At 49.9% G+C, this 16,736-nt stretch overlaps 1 protein-coding gene across 2 annotated transcripts in view; it reads right to left on the reverse strand.

Moving 5' to 3' along the window:
* The window catches only part of LOC141076476 (vitamin D3 hydroxylase-associated protein-like), a 141,016-nt gene that overhangs the window by 105,363 nt on the left and 18,917 nt on the right, over positions 1 to 16,736 (reverse strand). Inside the window, exon 1 of one of the 2 annotated variants that reach the window (XM_073563957.1) lies at positions 15,495 to 15,821. The exons of the other annotated variant lie outside the window; for it this stretch is intronic. Within the exon in view, the coding sequence (XP_073420058.1) occupies positions 15,495 to 15,686 (192 nt within the window). The 5' untranslated portion in view covers positions 15,687 to 15,821. Of the gene's footprint in view, positions 1 to 15,494; positions 15,822 to 16,736 lie in introns of those variants that run through there. 2 annotated transcript variants of the gene reach the window in all.

The raw sequence follows: 16,736 nt of genomic DNA on the forward strand, positions 1-16,736 counted from the left end.
TGGAGCGAGTGACGAGTAGTGAAGAGCACACTGATGATGGAGCGAGTGACGAGTAGTGACGTGCACACTGATGATGGAGCAAGTGACGAGTAGTGAAGAGCACACTGATGATGGAGCGAGTGACGAGTAGTGACGAGCACACTGATGATGGAGCGAGTGACGAGTAGTGACGTGCACACTGATGATGGAGCGAGTGACGATTAATGAAGAGCACACTGATGATGGAGCGAGTGACGAGTAGTGACGTGCACACTGATGATGGAGCGAGTGACGAGTAGTGACGAGCATACTGATGATGGAGAGAGTGATGAGTACTGACGAGCACACTGATGATGGAGTGAGTAGCGAGTAGTGACGTGCACACTGATGATGGAGCGAATGACGAGTAGTGAAGAGCACACTGATGATGGAGAGAGTGATGAGTACTGACGAGCATACTGATGATGGAGCGAGTGACGAGTAGTGACGAGCATACTGATGATGGAGCGAGTGACGAGTAGTGACGAGCATACTGATGATGGAGAGAGTGATGAGTACTGACGAGCACACTGATGATGGAGTGAGTAGCGAGTAGTGACGTGCACACTGATGATGGAGCGAGTGACGAGTAGTGACGAGCACACTGATGATGGAGCGAGTGACGAGTAGTAAAGAGCACACTGATGATGGAGCGAGTGACGAGTAGTGAAGAGCACACTGATGATGGAGCGAGTGACGAGTTGTGACGAGCACACTGATGGAGCGAGTGAAGAGTAGTGACGAGCACACTGATGATGGAGCGAGTAACAAGTAGTGACGCAAACACTGATGATGGAGCGAGTGACGAGCACACTGATGATGGAGCGAGTAACTAGTAGTGACGAGCACACTGATGATGGAGCGAGTAACTAGTAGTGACGAGCACACTGATGATGGAGTGAGTGACAAGTAGTTACGAGCACACTGATGATGGAGCGAGTGACGAGTAGTGATGAGCACACTGATGATGGAGCGAGTGACGAGTAGTGAAGAGCACACTGATGATGGAGCGAGTGACGAGTAGTGAAGAGCACACTGATGATGGAGCGAGTGACGAGTAGTGAAGAGCACACTGATGATGGAGCGAGTGACGAGTAGTGAAGAGCACACTGATGATGGAGCGAGTGACGAGTAGTGAAGAGCACACTGATGATGGAGCGAGTGACGAGTAGTGATGAGCACACTGATGATGGAGCGAGTAGCGAGTAGTGACGAGCACACTGATGATGAAGCGAGTGACGAGTAGTGATGAGCACACTGATGATGGAGCGAGTGACGAGTAGTGAAGAGCACACTGATGATGGAGCAAGTGACGAGTTGTGACGAGCACACTGATGATGGAGCAGGTGATGAGTACTGACGAGCACACTGATGATGGAGCGAGTGACGAGTAGTGACGAGCACACTGATGATGGAGCGAATAACGAGTAGTGATGAGCACACTGATGATGGAACGAGTAACAAGTAGTGACGTGAACACTGATGATGTAGCGTGTGACGAGTAGTGAAGAGCACACTGATGATGGAGCGAGTAACTAGTAGTGACGAGCACACTGATGATGGAGCGAATGAAGAGTAGTGAAGAGCATACTGATGATGGAGCGAGTGACGAGTAGTGACGTGCACACTGATGATGGAGCGAGTGACGAGTAGTGAAGAGCACACTGATGATGGAGCGAGTGACGAGTAGTGACGTGCACACTGATGATGGAGCAAGTGACGAGTAGTGAAGAGCACACTGATGATGGAGCAAGTGACGAGTTGTGACGAGCACACTGATGATGGAGCAGGTGATGAGTACTGACGAGCACACTGATGATGGAGCGAGTGACGAGTAGTGACGAGCACACTGATGATGGAGCGAATAACGAGTAGTGATGAGCACACTGATGATGTAGCGTGTGACGAGTAGTGAAGAGCACACTGATGATGGAGCGAGTAACTAGTAGTGACGAGCACACTGATGATGGAGCGAATGAAGAGTAGTGAAGAGCATACTGATGATGGAGCGAGTGACGAGTAGTGACGTGCACACTGATGATGGAGCGAATGAAGAGTAGTGAAGAGCATACTGATGATGGAGCGAGTGACGAGTAGTGACGAGTACACTGATGATGGAGCGAATGAAGAGTAGTGAAGAGCATACTGATGATGGAGCGAGTGACGAGTAGTGACGAGTACACTGATGATGGAGCGAATGAAGAGTAGTGAAGAGCATACTGATGATGGAGCGAGTAACTAGTAGTGACGAGCACACTGATGATGGAGCGAATGAAGAGTAGTGAAGAGCATACTGATGATGGAGCGAGTGACGAGTAGTGACGTGCACACTGATGATGGAGCGAGTGACGAGTAGTGAAGAGCACACTGATGATGGAGCGAGTGACGAGTAGTGACGAGCACACTGATGATGAAGCGAGTGACGAGTAGTGAAGAGCACACTGATGATGGAGCAGGTGATGAGTACTGACGAGCACACTGATGATGGAGCGAGTGACGAGTAGTGATGAGCACACTGATGATGGAACGAGTAACAAGTAGTGACGTGAACACTGATGATGTAGCGTGTGACGAGTAGTGAAGAGCACACTGATGATGGAGCGAGTAACTAGTAGTGACGAGCACACTGATGATGGAGCGAATGAAGAGTAGTGAAGAGCATACTGATGATGGAGCGAGTGACGAGTAGTGACGTGCACACTGATGATGGAGCGAGTGACGAGTAGTGAAGAGCACACTGATGATGGAGCGAGTGACCAGTAGTGACGTGCACACTGATGATGGAGCAAGTGACGAGTAGTGAAGAGCACACTGATGATGGAGCGAGTGACGAGTAGTGACGAGCACACTGATGATGGAGCGAGTGATGAGTAGTGACGAGCACACTGATGATGGAGCGAATGAAGAGTAGTGAAGAGCATACTGATGATGGAGCGAGTGATGAGTAGTGACGAGCACACTGATGATGGAGCGAATGAAGAGTAGTGAAGAGCACACTGATGATGGAACGAGTAACAAGTAGTGACGTGAACACTGATGATGTAGCGTGTGACGAGTAGTGAAGAGCACACTGATGATGGAGCGAGTAACTAGTAGTGACGAGCACACTGATGATGGAGCGAATGAAAAGTAGTGAAGAGCACACTGATGATGGAGCGAGTGACGAGTAGTGAAGAGCACACTGATGATGGAGCGAGTGACGAGTAGTGACGAGCACACTGATGATGGAGCGAGTGACGAGTAGTGATGAGCACACTGATGATGGAACGAGTAACAAGTAGTGACGTGCATACTGATGATGGAGCGAGTGACGAGTAGTGACGTGCACACTGATGATGTAGCGTGTGACGAGTAGTGACGTGCACACTGATGATGGAGAAAGTGACGAGTAGTGAAGAGCACACTGATGATGGAGCGAGTGACGAGTAGTGAAGAGCACACTGATGATGTAGCGTGTGACGAGTAGTGACGTGCACACTGATGATGGAGAAAGTGACGAGTAGTGAAGAGCACACTGATGATGGAGCGAATTACGAGTAGTGATGAGCACACTGATGATGGAGAGAGTGACGAGTAGTGACGAGCATACTGATGATGGAGTGAGTAGCGAGTAGTGACGTGCACACTGATGATGGAGCGAGTGACGAGTAGTGAAGAGCACACTGATGATGGAGAGAGTGACGAGTACTGACGAGCATACTGATGATGGAGTGAGTAGCGAGTAGTGACGTGCACACTGATGATGGAGCGAGTGACGAGTAGTGACGAGCACACTGATGATGGAGCGAGTGACGAGTAGTAAAGAGCACACTGATGATGGAGCGAGTGACGAGTAGTGAAGAGCACACTGATGATGGAGCGAGTGACGAGTTGTGACGAGCACACTGATGGAGCAAGTGACGAGTACTGACGAGCACACTGATGTGGAGCGAGTGAAGAGTAGTGACGAGCACACTGATGATGGAGCGAGTGACGAATAGTGACGAGCACACTGATGATGGAGCGAGTTACGAGTAGTAAAGAGCACACTGATGATGGAGCGAGTGACGAGTTGTGACGAGCACACTGATGTGGAGCGAGTGAAGAGTAGTGAAGAGCACACTGATGATGGAGCGAGTGACGAGTAGTGACGTGCACACTGATGATGGAGCGAGTGACGAGTAGTGAAGAGCACACTGATGGTGGAGCGAGTGACGAGTTGTGACGAGCACACTGATGGAGCAAGTGACGAGTACTGACGAGCACACTGATGTGGAGCGAGTGAAGAGTAGTGAAGAGCACACTGATGATGGAGCGAGTGACGAGTAGTGACGTGCACACTGATGATGGAGCAAGTGACGAGTAGTGAAGAGCACACTGATGATGGAGCGAGTGAGGAGTAGTGACGAGCACACTGATGATGGAGCGAGTGATGAGTAGTGACGAGCACACTGATGATGGAGCGAATGAAGAGTAGTGAAGAGCATACTGATGATGGAGCGAGTGATGAGTAGTGACGAGCACACTGATGATGGAGCGAATGAAGAGTAGTGAAGAGCATACTGATGATGGAGAGAGTGATGAGTACTGACGAGCACACTGATGATGGAGTGAGTAGCGAGTAGTGACGTGCACACTGATGATGGAGCGAGTGACGAGTAGTGAAGAGCACACTGATGATGGAGAGAGTGATGAGTACTGACGAGCATACTGATGATGGAGTGAGTAGCGAGTAGTGACGTGCACACTGATGATGGAGCGAGTGACGAGTAGTGACGTGCACACTGACGATGGAGCGAGTGACGAGTAGTAAAGAGCACACTGATGATGGAGCGAGTGACGAGTTGTGACGAGCACACTGATGGAGCAAGTGACGAGTACTGACGAGCAGACTGATGTGGAGCGAGTGAAGAGTAGTGACGTGAACACTGATGATGGAGCGAGTAACAAGTTGTGACGTGAACACTGATGATGGAGCGAGTAACTAGTAGTGACGAGCACACTGATGATGGAGCGAGTAACTAGTAGTGACGAGCACACTGATGATGGAGCGAGTGACAAGTAGTGACGAGCACACTGATGGTGGAGTGAGTAACAAGTAGTGACGAGCACACTGATGATGGAGCGAGTGACGAGTAGTGATGAGCACACTGATGATGGAGCGAGTGACGAGTAGTGAAGAGCACACTGATGATGGAGCGAGTGACGAGTAGTGAAGAGCACACTGATGATGGAGCGAGTGACGAGTAGTGAAGAGCACACTGATGATGGAGCGAGTGACGAGTAGTGAAGAGCACACTGATGATGGAGCGAGTGACGAGTAGTGAAGAGCACACTGATGATGGAGCGAGTAGCGAGTAGTGACGAGCACACTGATGATGAAGTGAGTGACGAGTAGTGATGAGCACACTGATGATGGAGCGAGTGACGAGTAGTGAAGAGCACACTGATGATGGAGCAAGTGATGAGTATTGAAGAGCACACTGATGATGGAGCAAGTGACGAGTTGTGACGAGCACACTGATGATGGAGCAGGTGATGAGTACTGACGAGCACACTGATGATGGAGCGAGTGACGAGTAGTGACGAGCACACTGATGATGGAGCGAATAACGAGTAGTGATGAGCACACTGATGATGGAACGAGTAACAAGTAGTGACGTGAACACTGATGATGTAGCGTGTGACGAGTAGTGAAGAGCACACTGATGATGGAGCGAGTAACTAGTAGTGACGAGCATACTGATGATGGAGCGAATGAAGAGTAGTGAAGAGCATACTGATGATGGAGCGAGTGACGAGTAGTGAAGAGCACACTGATGATGGAGCGAGTAACTAGTAGTGACGAGCACACTGATGATGGAGCGAGTGACGAGTAGTGACGTGCACACTGATGATGGAGCGAGTGACGAGTAGTGAAGAGCACACTGATGATGGAGCGAGTGACGAGTAGTGACGTGCACACTGATGATGGAGCGAGTGACGAGTAGTGAAGAGCACACTGATGATGGAGCGAGTGACGAGTAGTGAAGAGCACACTGATGATGGAGCGAGTGACGAATAGTGAAGAGCACACTGATGAGGGAGCGAGTGACGAGTAGTGACGAGCACACTGATGATGGAGCGAGTGATGAGTAGTGACGAGCACACTGATGATGGAGCGAATGAAGAGTAGTGAAGAGCACACTGATGATGGAACGAGTAACAAGTAGTGACGTGAACACTGATGATGTAGCGTGTGACGAGTAGTGATGAGCACACTGATGATGGAGCGAGTAACTAGTAGTGACGAGCACACTGATGATGGAGCGAATGAAGAGTAGTGAAGAGCACACTGATGATGGAGCGAGTGACGAGTAGTGAAGAGCACACTGATGATGGAGCGAGTGACGAGTAGTGACGAGCACACTGATGATGGAGCGAGTGACGAGTAGTGACGTGCACACTGATGATGGAGAAAGTGACGAGTAGTGAAGAGCACACTGATGATGGAGCGAGTGACGAGTAGTGACGTGAACACTGATGATGGAGCGAGTGACGAGTAGTGACGTGCACACTGATGATGGAGAAAGTGACGAGTAGTGAAGAGCACACTGATGATGGAGCGAGTGACGAGTAGTGACGAGCACACTGATGATGGAGCGAGTGACGAGTAGTGACGTGCACACTGATGATGGAGAAAGTGACGAGTAGTGAAGAGCACACTGATGATGGAACGAGTAACAAGTAGTGACGTGAACACTGATGATGTAGCGTGTGACGAGTAGTGACGTGCACACTGATGATGGAGAAAGTGACGAGTAGTGAAGAGCACACTGATGATGGAGCGAGTGACGAGTAGTGACGAGCACACTGATGATGGAGCGAGTGACGAGTAGTGACGTGCACACTGATGATGGAGAAAGTGACGAGTAGTGAAGAGCACACTGATGATGGAGCGAATTACGAGTAGTGACGTGAACACTGATGATGTAGCGTGTGACGAGTAGTGACGAGCACACTGATGATGGAGCGAGTAACTAGTAGTGACGAGCACACTGATGATGGAGCGAATGAAGAGTAGTGAAGAGCACACTGATGATGGAGCGAGTGACGAGTAGTGAAGAGCACACTGATGATGGAGCGAGTGACGAGTAGTGACGAGCACACTGATGATGGAGCGAGTGACGAGTAGTGACGAGCACACTGATGATGGAGCGAGTAGCGAGTAGTGACGAGCACACTGATGATGAAGCGAGTGACGAGTAGTGAAGAGCACACTGATGATGGAGCAAGTGACGAGTAGTGAAGAGCACACTGATGATGGAGCAAGTGACGAGTTGTGACGAGCACACTGATGATGGAGCAGGTGATGAGTACTGACGAGCACACTGATGATGGAGCGAGTGACGAGTAGTGACGAGCACACTGATGATGGAGCGAGTGACGAGTAGTGACGAGCACACTGATGATGGAGCGAATAACGAGTAGTGATGAGCACACTGATGATGGAGCGAGTAACAAGTAGTGACGTGAACACTGATGATGTAGCGTGTGACGAGTAGTGAAGAGCACACTGATGATGGAGCGAGTAACTAGTAGTGACGAGCACACTAATGATGGAGCGAGTGACGAGTAGTGATGAGCACACTGATGGTGGAGTGAGTAACAAGTAGTGACGAGCACACTGATGGTGGAGTGAGTGACGAGTAGTGAAGAGCACACTGATGATGGAGCGAGTAACTAGTAGTGACGAGCACACTAATGATGGAGCGAGTGACGAGTAGTGATGAGCACACTGATGATGGAGTGAGTAACAAGTAGTGACGAGCACACTGATGATGGAGCGAGTAACAAGTAGTGACGTGAACACTGATGATGTAGCGTGTGACGAGTAGTGAAGAGCACACTGATGATGGAGCGAGTAACTAGTAGTGACGAGCACACTAATGATGGAGCGAGTGACGAGTAGTGATGAGCACACTGATGGTGGAGTGAGTAACAAGTAGTGACGAGCACACTGATGGTGGAGTGAGTAACGAGTAGTGACGTGCACACTGATGGTGGAGTGAGTAACAAGTAGTGACGAGCACACTGATGATGGAGCAAGTGACGAGTAGTGACGAGCACACTGATGATGGAGTAAGTAACAAATAGTGACGAGCACACTGATGATGGAGCGAGTGACGAGTAGTGACGAGTAACGAGTAGTGACGTGCACACTGATGATGGAGCGAGTGACGAGTAGTGACGAGTAACGAGTAGTGACGTGCACACTGATGATGGAGCGAGTGACGAGTAGTGATGAGCACACTGATGATGGAGCGAGTGACGAGTAGTGAAGAGCACACTGATGATGGAGCGAGTGACGAATAGTGAAGAGCACACTGATGATGGAGCGAGTAGCGAGTAGTGACGTGCACACTGATGATGGAGCGAGTGACGAGTAGTGATGAGCACACTGATGATGGAGCGAGTGATGAGTAGTGAAGAGCACACTGATGATGGAGCGAGTTACGAGTAGTGACGAGTACACTGATGATGGAGCAAGTGACGAGTACTGACGAGCACACTGAAGTGGAGCGAGTGAAGAGTAGTGACGAGCACACTGATGATGGAGCGAGTGACGAGTAGTGACGAGTACACTGATGATGGAGCGAGTGACGAGTAGTGACGAGCACACTGATAATGGAGCGAGTAACAAGTAGTGACGTGAACACTGATGATGTAGCGTGTGACGAGTAGTGACGAGCACACTGATGATGGAGCGAGTAACGAGTAGTGATGAGCACACTGATGATGTAGCGTGTGACGAGTAGTGAAGAGCACACTGATGATGGAGCGAGTGACGAGTAGTGACGAGTACACTGATGATGGAGCGAATAACGAGTAGTGATGAGCACACTGATGATGGAGCGAGTGACGAGTAGTGAAGAGCACACTGATGATGGAGCAAGTGACGAGTAGTGACGAGCACACTGATGATGGAGCGAGTAACGAGTATTGATGAGCACACTGATGATGTAGAGTGTGACGAGTAGTGAAGAGCACACTGATGATGGAGCGAGTAACAAGTAGTGACGAGCACACTGATGATGGAGCAATTGACGAGTAGTGATGAGCACACTGATGGTGGAGTGAGTAACAAGTAGTGACGAGCACACTGATGGTGGAGTGAGTAACAAGTAGTGACGAGCACACTGATGATGGAGCAAGTGACGAGTAGTGACGAGCACACTGATGATGGAGTAAGTAACAAATAGTGACGAGCACACTGATGATGGAGCGAGTGACGAGTAGTGACGAGTAACGAGTAGTGACGAGCACACTGATGGTGGAGTGAGTTACAAGTAGTGACGAGTAACGAGTAGTGACGTGCACACTGATGATGGAGCGAGTGACGAGTAGTGATGAGCACACTGATGATGGAGCGAGTGACGAGTAGTGAAGAGCACATTGATGATGGAGCGAGTGATGAATAGTGAAGAGCACACTGATGATGGAGCGAGTAGCGAGTAGTGACGTGCACACTGATGATGGAGCGAGTGACGAGTAGTGATGAGCACACTGATGATGGAGCGAGTGAAGAGTAGTGACGAGCACACTGATGATGGAGCGAGTGACGAGTATTGACGAGCACACTGATGATGGAGCGAGTGACGAGTAGTGACGAGCACACTGATGATGGAGCAAGTGACAAGTACTGACGAGCACACTGATGATGGAGCGAGTGACGAGTAGTGACGAGTACACTGATGATGGAGCGAGTGACGAGTAGTGACGAGCACACTGATGATGGAGCGAGTGACGAGTAGTGACGAGCACACTGATAATGGAGCGAGTAACAAGTAGTGACGTGAACACTGATGATGTAGCGTGTGACGAGTAGTGACGAGCACACTGATGATGGAGCGAGTAACGAGTAGTGATGAGCACACTGATGATGGAGCGAGTGACGAGTAGTGACGAGTACACTGATGATGGAGCGAATAACGAGTAGTGATGAGCACACTGATGATGGAGCGAGTGACGAGTAGTGACGAGCACACTGAAGTGGAGCGAGTGAAGAGTAGTGACGAGTACACTGATGTCGTAGCGAGTGACGAGTAGTGATGTGAACACTGATGATGGAGCGAGTGGCGAGTAGTGAAGAGCACACTGATGGTGGAGTGAGTAACGAGTAGTGACGAGCACACTGATAATGGAGCGAGTAACAAGTAGTGACGTGAACACTGATGATGTAGCGTGTGACGAGTAGTGACGAGCACACTGATGATGGAGCGAGTAACGAGTAGTGAAGAGCACACTGATGATGGAGCGAGTGACGAGTAGTGACGAGTACACTGATGATGGAGCGAATAACGAGTAGTGATGAGCACACTGATGATGGAGCGAGTGACGAGTAGTGACGAGCACACTGAAGTGGAGCGAGTGAAGAGTAGTGACGAGTACACTGATGACGTAGCGAGTGGCGAGTAGTGAAGAGCACACTGATGGTGGAGTGATAACGAGTAGTGACGAGCACACTGATAATGGAGCGAGTAACAAGTAGTGACGTGAACACTGATGATGTAGCGTGTGACGAGTAGTGACGAGCACACTGATGATGGAGCGAGTGACGAGTAGTGACGAGCACACTGAAGTGGAGCGAGTGAAGAGTAGTGACGAGTACACTGATGACGTAGCGAGTGACGAGTAGTGATGTGAACACTGATGATGGAGCGAGTGGCGAGTAGTGAAGAGCACACTGATGGTGGAGCGAGTGACGAGTAGTGACGAGCACACTGATAATGGAGCGAGTAACAAGTAGTGACGTGAACACTGATGATGTAGCGTGTGACGAGTAGTGACGAGCACACTGATGATGGAGCGAGTAACGAGTAGTGAAGAGCACACTGATGATGGAGCGAATAACGAGTAGTGACGTGAACACTGATGATGTAGCGTGTGACGAGTAGTGACGAGCACACTGATGATGGAGCGAGTGAAGAGTAGTGACGAGTACACTGATGACGTAGCGAGTGACGAGTAGTGATGTGAACACTGATGATGGAGCGAGTGGCGAGTAGTGAAGAGCACACTGATGGTGGAGCGAGTGACGAGTAGTGACGAGCACACTGATAATGGAGCGAGTAACAAGTAGTGACGTGAACACTGATGATGTAGCGTGTGACGAGTAGTGACGAGCACACTGATGATGGAGCGAGTAACGAGTAGTGAAGAGCACACTGATGATGGAGCGAGTGACGAGTAGTGACGAGTACACTGATGATGGAGCGAGTGACGAGTAGTGACGAGCACACTGAAGTGGAGCGAGTGAAGAGTAGTGACGAGTACACTGATGACGTAGCGAGTGACGAGTAGTGATGTGAACACTGATGATGGAGCGAGTGGCGAGTAGTGAAGAGCACACTGATGGTGGAGTGAGTAACGAGTAGTGATGAGCACACTGATGATGGAGCGAATAACGAGTAGTGACGAGCACACTGATGATGGAGCAAGTGACAAGTACTGACGAGCACACTGAAGTGGAGCGAGTGAAGAGTAGTGACGAGTACACTGATGACGTAGCGAGTGACGAGTAGTGATGTGAACACTGATGATGGAGCGAGTGAAGAGTAGTGACGAGCACACTGATGATGGAGTGAGTGACGAGTAGTGACGAGTACACTGATGATGGAGCGAATAACGAGTAGTGACGAGCACACTGATGATGGAGCGAGTAACGAGTAGTGACGAGCACACTGATGATGGAGCGAGTGACGAGTAGTGACGAGCACACTGATGATGGAGCGAATGACACGTAGTGAGGAGCACACTGATGATGGAGCTAGTAGCGAGTAGTGACGAGCACACTGATGATGGAGCTAGTAGCGAGTAGTGACGAGCACACTGATGATGGAGCGAGTGACGAGCACACTGATGATGGAGCGAGTGACTAGTAGTGACGAGCACACTGATGATGGAGCGAGTGACGAGTAGTGATGAGCACACTGATGATGGAGCGAGTAACAAGTGATGTGAACACTGATGATGTAGCGTGTGACGAGTAGTGAAGAGCACACTGATGATGGAGCGAGTGACGAGTAGTGACGAGTACACTGGTGATGGAGCGAATAACGAGTAGTGACGAGTACACTGGTGATGGAGCGAATAACGAGTAGTGACAAACACACTGATGATGGAGTGAGTGACGAGTAGTGACAAACACACTGATTATGGAGCGAATGACGAGTAGTGAAGAGCATACTGATGATGGAGTGAGTGAAGAGTAGTGATGAGCACACTGATGATGGAGCGAGTAACAAGTAGTGACGAGCATACTGATGATGGAGCGAGTAACGAGTAGTGACAAACACACTGATGATGGAGCGAGTAACAAGTAGTGACGAGCATACTGATGATGGAGTGAGTGAAGAGTAGTGATGAGCACACTGATGATGGAGGGAATAACGAGTAGTGACGAGCACACTGATGATGGAGCGAGTAACGTGTAGTGACGAGCACACTGATGATGGAGGGAATAACGAGTAGTGACAAACACACTGATGATGGAGCGAGTGACGAGTAGTGACGAGCACACTGATGATGGAGGGAATAACGAGTAGTGACAAACACACTGATGATGGAGCGAGTAACGAGTAGTGACGTGCACACTGATGATGGAGGGAATAACGAGTAGTGACGAGCACACTGATGATGGAGCGAGTGACGATTAGTGACGAACATACTGATGATGGAGCGAGTGACGAGTAGTGACAAACACACTGATGATGGAGCGAGTGACGAGTAGTGACAAACACACTGATGATGGAGCGAGTGACGAGTAGTGACAAACACAATGATGATGGAGTGAGTGACGAGTAGTGACAAACACACTGATGATGGAGCGAATGACGAGTAGTGACAAACACACTGATGATGGAGCGAGTGACGAGTAGTGACGAACATACTGATGATGGAGCGAGTGACGAGTAGTGACAAACACACTGATGATGGAGCGAGTGACGAGTAGTGACAAACACAATGATGATGGAGTGAGTGACGAGTAGTGACAAACACACTGATGATGGAGCGAATGACGAGTAGTGACAAACACACTGATGATGGAGCGAGTAACGAGTAGTGACGAGCACACTGATGATGGAGCGAGTAACAAGTAGTGACGAGCACACTGATGATGGAGCGAATGACGAGTAGTGAAGAGCACACTGATGATGGAGCGAGTAACGAGTAGTGACAAACACACTGATGATGGAGCGAGTAACAAGTAGTGACGAGCACACTGATGATGGAGGGAATAACGAGTAGTGACGAGCACACTGATGATGGAGCGAGTAACGAGTAGTGACGAGCACACTGATGATGGAGCGAGTAACAAGCAGTGACGAACACACTGATGATGGAGTGAGTGAAGAGTAGTGATGAGCACACTGATGATGGAGCGAGTGACGAGTAGTGAAGAGCACACTGATGAGAGAGCGAGTGACGAGTAGTGACGAGCACACTGATGATGGAGCGAGTAACAAGTAGTGACGAGCACACTGATGATGGAGCGAATGACGAGTAGTGAAGAGCACACTGATGATGGAGCGAGTAACGAGTAGTGACAAACACACTGATGATGGAGCGAGTAACAAGTAGTGATGAGCACACTGATGATGGAGGGAATAACGAGTAGTGACGAGCACACTGATGATGGAGCGAGTAACGAGTAGTGACGAGCACACTGATGATGGAGCGAGTAACAAGCAGTGACGAACACACTGATGATGGAGTGAGTGAAGAGTAGTGATGAGCACACTGATGATGGAGCGAGTGACGAGTAGTGAAGAGCACACTGATGAGAGAGCGAGTGACGAGTAGTGACGAGCACACTGATGATGGTGGAGTAACGAGTAGTGACGAGCACACTGATGATGGAGCGAGTGACGAGTAGTGACGAGCACACTGATGATGGTGGAGTAACGAGTAGTGACGAGCACACTGATGATGGAGCGAGTGACGAGTAGTGATGAGCACACTGATGATGGAGCGAGTGACGAGTAGTGACGAGCACACTGATGAGAGAGCGAGTGACGAGTAGTGACGAGCACACTGATGATGGAGCGAGTAACGAGTAGTGACGAGCACACTGATGATGGAGCGAATGACGAGTAGTGGCGAGCACACTGATGATGGTGGAGTAACGAGTAGTGACGAGCACACTGATGATGGAGTGAGTAACGAGTAGTGACGAGCACACTGATGATGGTGGAGTAACGAGTAGTGACGAGCACACTGATGATGGTGGAGTAACGAGTAGTGACGAGCACACTGATGATGGAGTGAGTAACGAGTAGTGACAAGCACACTGATGATGGAGCGAGTGACGAGTAGTGATGAGCATACTGATGATGGAGTGAGTAACAAGTAGTGACGAGCACACTAATGATGGAGTGAGTGACGAGTACTGACGAGCACACTGATGATGGAGTGAGTAACAAGCAGTGACGAGCACACTGATGATGGAGCGAGTGACGAGTACTGACGAGCACACTGATGATGGAGTGAGTAACAAGTAGTGACGAGCACACTAATGATGGAGTGAGTGACGAGTACTGACGAGCACACTGATGATGGAGTGAGTGAAGAGTAGTGATGAGCACACTGATGATGGAGCGAGTGACGAGTAGTGACGAGCACACTGATGAGAGAGCGAGTGACGAGTAGTGATGAGCACACTGATGATGGAGCAAGTGACGAGTAGTGGCGAGCACACTGATGATGGTGGAGTAACGAGTAGTGACGAGCACACTGATGATGGAGTAACAAGCAGTGACGAGCACACTGATGATGGAGTGAGTGAAGAGTAGTGATGAGCACACTGATGATGGAGCGAGTGACGAGTAGTGACGAGCACACTGATGAGAGAGCGAGTGACGAGTAGTGACGAGCACACTGATGAGAGAGCGAGTGACGAGTAGTGACGAGCACACTGATGATGGAGCGAGTAACGAGTAGTGACGAGCACACTGATGATGGAGCGAATGACGAGTAGTGGCGAGCACACTGATGATGGTGGAGTAACGAGTAGTGACGAGCACACTGATGATGGAGTGAGTAACGAGTAGTGACGAGCACACTGATGATGGAGCGAATGACGAGTAGTGACAAGCACACTGATGATGGTGGAGTAACGAGTAGTGACGAGCACACTGATGATGGAGTGAGTAACGAGTAGTGACGAGCACACTGATGGTGGAGTGAGTAACGAGTAGTGACGAGCACACTGATGGTGGAGTGAGTAACGAGTAATGACGAGCACACTGATGATGGAGCGAGTGACGAGTAGTGATGAGCATACTGATGATGGAGTGAGTAACGAGTAGTGACGAGCACACTGATGGTGTAGCACCACATAATTTCTAAAGTTGGGAGGTGTGACAAATACACCAAATAAATGACTGCTGCACAGCTGCAGTGACTGTGACCCAGAGCCGACGTCGGCACCTGGGCATCCTCCTTTGCCCACCTACCTTTTTCTTGTAGTCTGCAGTGCGCTTTTCCATCAGGTGCAGGGCTTCTTCTCGCCGTTTCTGTGCCCGCTCGATCTTCACCCTGCTGCGTAGTTGAGTATAACATCTCAAGACGATGGTGGACAACACAAAGCAGCAGAACGAGGAGAGCAACAAATGATTAACAGCGAATTCCAGCAACAACCAGAACATGGTGGCGGTGGGACTGCTGACCGAGCAGCGAGTGATTGGCACAACAAACGGTCAGGGAGACACGGCGCCGTCGTTCATGGCTGCAGGGTGACAGAGGAGAATACATTCAGCCTCTCCTACAACAGTTGTAAGGACGGATCAGAACTCCTATCAGATACCAATTCCAGCACTGGACACTGGATCACCACTTCCCAAAATAGAAGCTCACGGGGAAGTGTGCCAAAATACTGGACAGAGCGTAACCCCTCAGCTGCTGGGAAATCGTCACAAAACTGAGACCCCCAACCTCCCACAAAAGCCACAGGGAGTCACCAGCAATCTAGAAGGTCGTAGAAGGGGATCACATGGCACACATTATAGAGAAGTGGCCAGAATAATGATAAAGTCCCACCATCGCCCTACTCTCCTGGAAGAATGTTATTGGCGGTCAGTGCCAGTGAAGCACCGACACTTATTAACCCCTCATTTAGCATGCAGAGTGGAAGAGCTTAATTACAAGTTTACACATTGTATGTGATCATCCAATATGGCGCCACCGGACAGAGGTGGTGGTGACACAGAGAGCAGACAGTGGTGGTGGCAGGATACCGGTGCCTGTCTACATCCCCAGGAACAATCGGACATTGCAGGAAAAAATGATTGCTCACCACGTCTTAATCACTAAACTCGGGTGTCCCTTTCTGTCCCATTACCTCCTGCATCGCCAATCACTACATTTCCCCTTTGATGCCACGAGTTCACCCTACATCCGACGGCCTTATGTTACTGGAGGGTCTCACAGCGCATGTGCCATGTTCATGGAGCAGTCACTTGTATTACGTGGCTTCATCACGACTGCCATGATGTCTTCCTTCAGACATTGACTAACACTGATTGAGCTCTGCTACACACACTCACATTTTGCCCCTCCTGGGACAGCCCCTGACTAAGGTTAGCTTCACACTAGCATATGGAGGAGCTGTGGAGGGATGCGGACTTCCTCTGTGAAGCTCCGCCCATGGCCGCACCGCCTCCGGTCAGCTCTGCCTCCATCGGCATGCGTACCCTATC

This window comes from Dendrobates tinctorius, unplaced genomic scaffold, assembly GCF_039654945.1.
Source record: "Dendrobates tinctorius isolate UK_male_01 unplaced genomic scaffold, ASM3965494v1 ptg000410l, whole genome shotgun sequence".
In the NCBI taxonomy this organism is placed as follows: Eukaryota; Metazoa; Chordata; class Amphibia; order Anura; family Dendrobatidae; genus Dendrobates; species Dendrobates tinctorius.